The sequence below is a fragment of the Bidens hawaiensis genome, unplaced genomic scaffold (assembly GCF_021521415.1).
Source record: "Bidens hawaiensis isolate Kalapana, Puna unplaced genomic scaffold, B.hawaiensis_p1.1 tig00016836_1, whole genome shotgun sequence".
NCBI classification, from domain to species: Eukaryota; Viridiplantae; Streptophyta; class Magnoliopsida; order Asterales; family Asteraceae; genus Bidens; species Bidens hawaiensis.
This window is the reverse complement of record NW_027492553.1, coordinates 64,560-67,264: the sequence shown is the minus strand read 5'-3', so window position 1 is coordinate 67,264 and position 2,705 is coordinate 64,560. Positions and strand designations below refer to the sequence as shown.

At 36.8% G+C, this 2,705-nt stretch overlaps 1 protein-coding gene across 1 annotated transcript; it reads left to right on the top strand.

Moving 5' to 3' along the window:
• Positions 1–1,706: 1,706 nt before the first annotated feature.
• On the top strand, positions 1,707–2,390 carry LOC143552277 (uncharacterized). Its single transcript, XM_077042542.1, has one exon. It carries the CDS (start codon positions 1,707–1,709, stop codon positions 2,388–2,390), a length of 684 nt encoding a protein of 227 aa, XP_076898657.1.
• Positions 2,391–2,705: the final 315 nt, after the last annotated feature.

Below are 2,705 nucleotides of genomic sequence, written 5' to 3'. Positions count from 1 at the left end.
AGGCTGTTCACTATACATATGTGATACGTGCTAAATAGTTTGAGAATTTTAAAGTCAAATAGGTTAAGAATTTTTAAAGTCGGTAATGTTGAAATTTTTTTGTCAATTGTATTCATGTAATTAACTCAAATTTCTTAACCAACATGGGATGTATAAGTGTAAAACTTTGGAGAACACCACCTGAAGGACCCGAATGGTTAATAAGAAAAGTATAAGGGTGGTACAGACGATCTTAATAGGCGGTTTGGTGGTGATATAAAGTTTATGGATACGAGTGCAAACGAGCCGAGCCGAGCCCGAGCTCGACTAGGCTCGATCTCGGCTCGTTTAGCTTACACAGAGCTCGAGCTCGAGCTCGGCTCGTTTCGAGCTCTATTTTCAAAGCTCAATCTCGGCTCATGAGTAGATTTTCAAGCTCGAGCTCGTCTCAGGCTCGGCGCGTTTACTATATTTCAACTATTTTTTATATAATTATAATTATTTTTATATATTTTTTTTCTATTATAACTTTAATGTATAAAATAATATCTATTATTTAGTTATTTTTATTTATTTTTTCATAACATTATATATATTAATTAATAATTATTAAAAATATATTTTAAAAAATTATATAAATGGCAGGCTTGTTTAGGCTAGCGAACCGACTCGAGCTCGATAAGTGAAGCTCGGGCTCTGGCTCGTTTATTAAACGAGTTTATTTTTAGGCTCGGGATCGATTAAGCTCGGCTCAATCGAGCTTTTTAACGACCCGATCTCAAGTAGCTCGCGAGTAGCTCGGCTCATTTGCACCCCTATTTATGGACCAAGTTAAATAACTTGATGCCAAAGTTATCTTTTTATTTATTATTAAATAAATTAGAAGTCTCGAATGATTATGTTTCCTAGTTTGAGTAAGATTAGAATTATGGGTGTTATATAAACCCATCAAAAATGTATTTTCAGCTAATAGTATGAATTATGTTCTCGTTTATTATTAATAAAAAGAGTCGCATAAACGTTCTATGCAATATCGTCTTTGGTGTTCTTTGATTCACTTGTCTAAGGTTTAACAAGTGGTATAAGATCCTAACAATCCGGGCTCGTGTTTCCGACCGGTGGCAAGTCTTGATTGAAGTAGTAGTTCCAATCAAAGGCATAAGAGGCCAATAAACCGATCCAAGTTAAGGCTCTGATCGAAGGTGTTAGAAGAATCCAATCGCAGTTTCTCAAGATACAATTGCCGAAAGACTACGTTCGAAAGGTCCCGCGGTTTGTTTGTTCAATCGAGCAGTTGTTGTTGAGGGTGTGTTTTCTTTTCGGAGTTCGCGTTGTTCAAGGAAAAATAAGAAGTTTCTGTTACTTTCGGGTTTAATTGCTTGGATCACAAAAGAAAGAAAGAAGCAATATATTATTATTGAGGTTTTGGTTTGTTTGCTACTGCCATCGAATGACAAGGAAGAAAATTTTAGTTGCATTATTTATATTATAAATTTTGTATTTGCAAAATTAGTTGCTGTTGCCCATCTGATTTGGAATTTGTGAATCATAAGTCAAACAAAAGCACCATTCATATTCCATAATTTTGTGTCTAATAAGAAGCAAAAGTGACCGTAATATTAGGGCCATCGAGAGATACTTTTGGAGCAATTTCGGTTGTTGTTAGGTACAAGTTTTGACCAGGTTCAGATCGCAACGTAAAAGTTACCCTAAAACAGGAACAATATATGGCAGAATTCCAAGTTGTAGGAGGAATCAAGAAGTTAAACCAGAGAAACTACAAACAGTGGTCCAAATCATATTTTCAAGGCCAAGATCTTTGGCAGGTAACGAACGGTACCAAGACGAGACAACCCGCAAACGATATTAACGGTAGTATCGGCATGTTTATCATCAAGACAATGGTTGATGATGATCTTCTTGATCACATTCAAGAACTAGAATACCAAAAGCAAGCGTGGGATACGCTGGAGACCTTATTCACAAAGAAGAACGATGCTCGATTGCAACTAGTTGAAGGTGAGTTGATGACGAGTTCCCAAGGTGATCTTCCAATGTCACAATATTTTCGGATAGTAAAGAATCTATGTCTCGAGATAGGAGAACTCGATCCACAGTCTTGGGTTAGCGATGCTCGTATGAAGCAGATACTCATCCACGGGTTAAGGCCAGAGTATCGTAGCTTCGTTACTACCATCCAAGGTTGGGCAACCCAACCGAGTATTATGGAGTTCGAAAATATCCTTGTCAAACAAGAAGCCTTGGCAAAACAGTTAGCCGGTGTGTCGGTTAAAACCGAGAGCGGAGCCTTGTATGTCGGAAGGAAGAAGAAGCATCGATTCAACAAAAATAAGAACCGTTATGGCGATAAAGGCAAAAGTAAGTACTGGGAGAATGAGAAACGTGAATGACCGAAGAAGAAAGAATGGAACATAAAGAGTCGAGTTGAAAACTCTAAAGAAGATTCATCGGACGAAGAAAACCAAGACAAGGAATCAAGATACCAACCAAAGAAATTTCTTTTTAGGTGCAATAACTGTGGACAAAGAGGGCATATGGCAAAATATTGTCAAGAAGCTACGGAGGAAGTGTAACATCTCGGATTTCTCGTATTTGAATTCGTTTATGTTTAAACTCGACTCGGGAATATAATTTGGATTTTTCGAATTATTTAAATCGTGTATTTACTAGTATTTAACTTGGTTTAAACTTGTTTTATATCCTTA

Coding starts and splice junctions, on each gene's coding strand:
- LOC143552277 (XM_077042542.1), top strand. CDS start 1,707: ATGGCAGAATTCCAAGTTGTAGGAGGAATCAAGAAGTTAAACCAGAGA.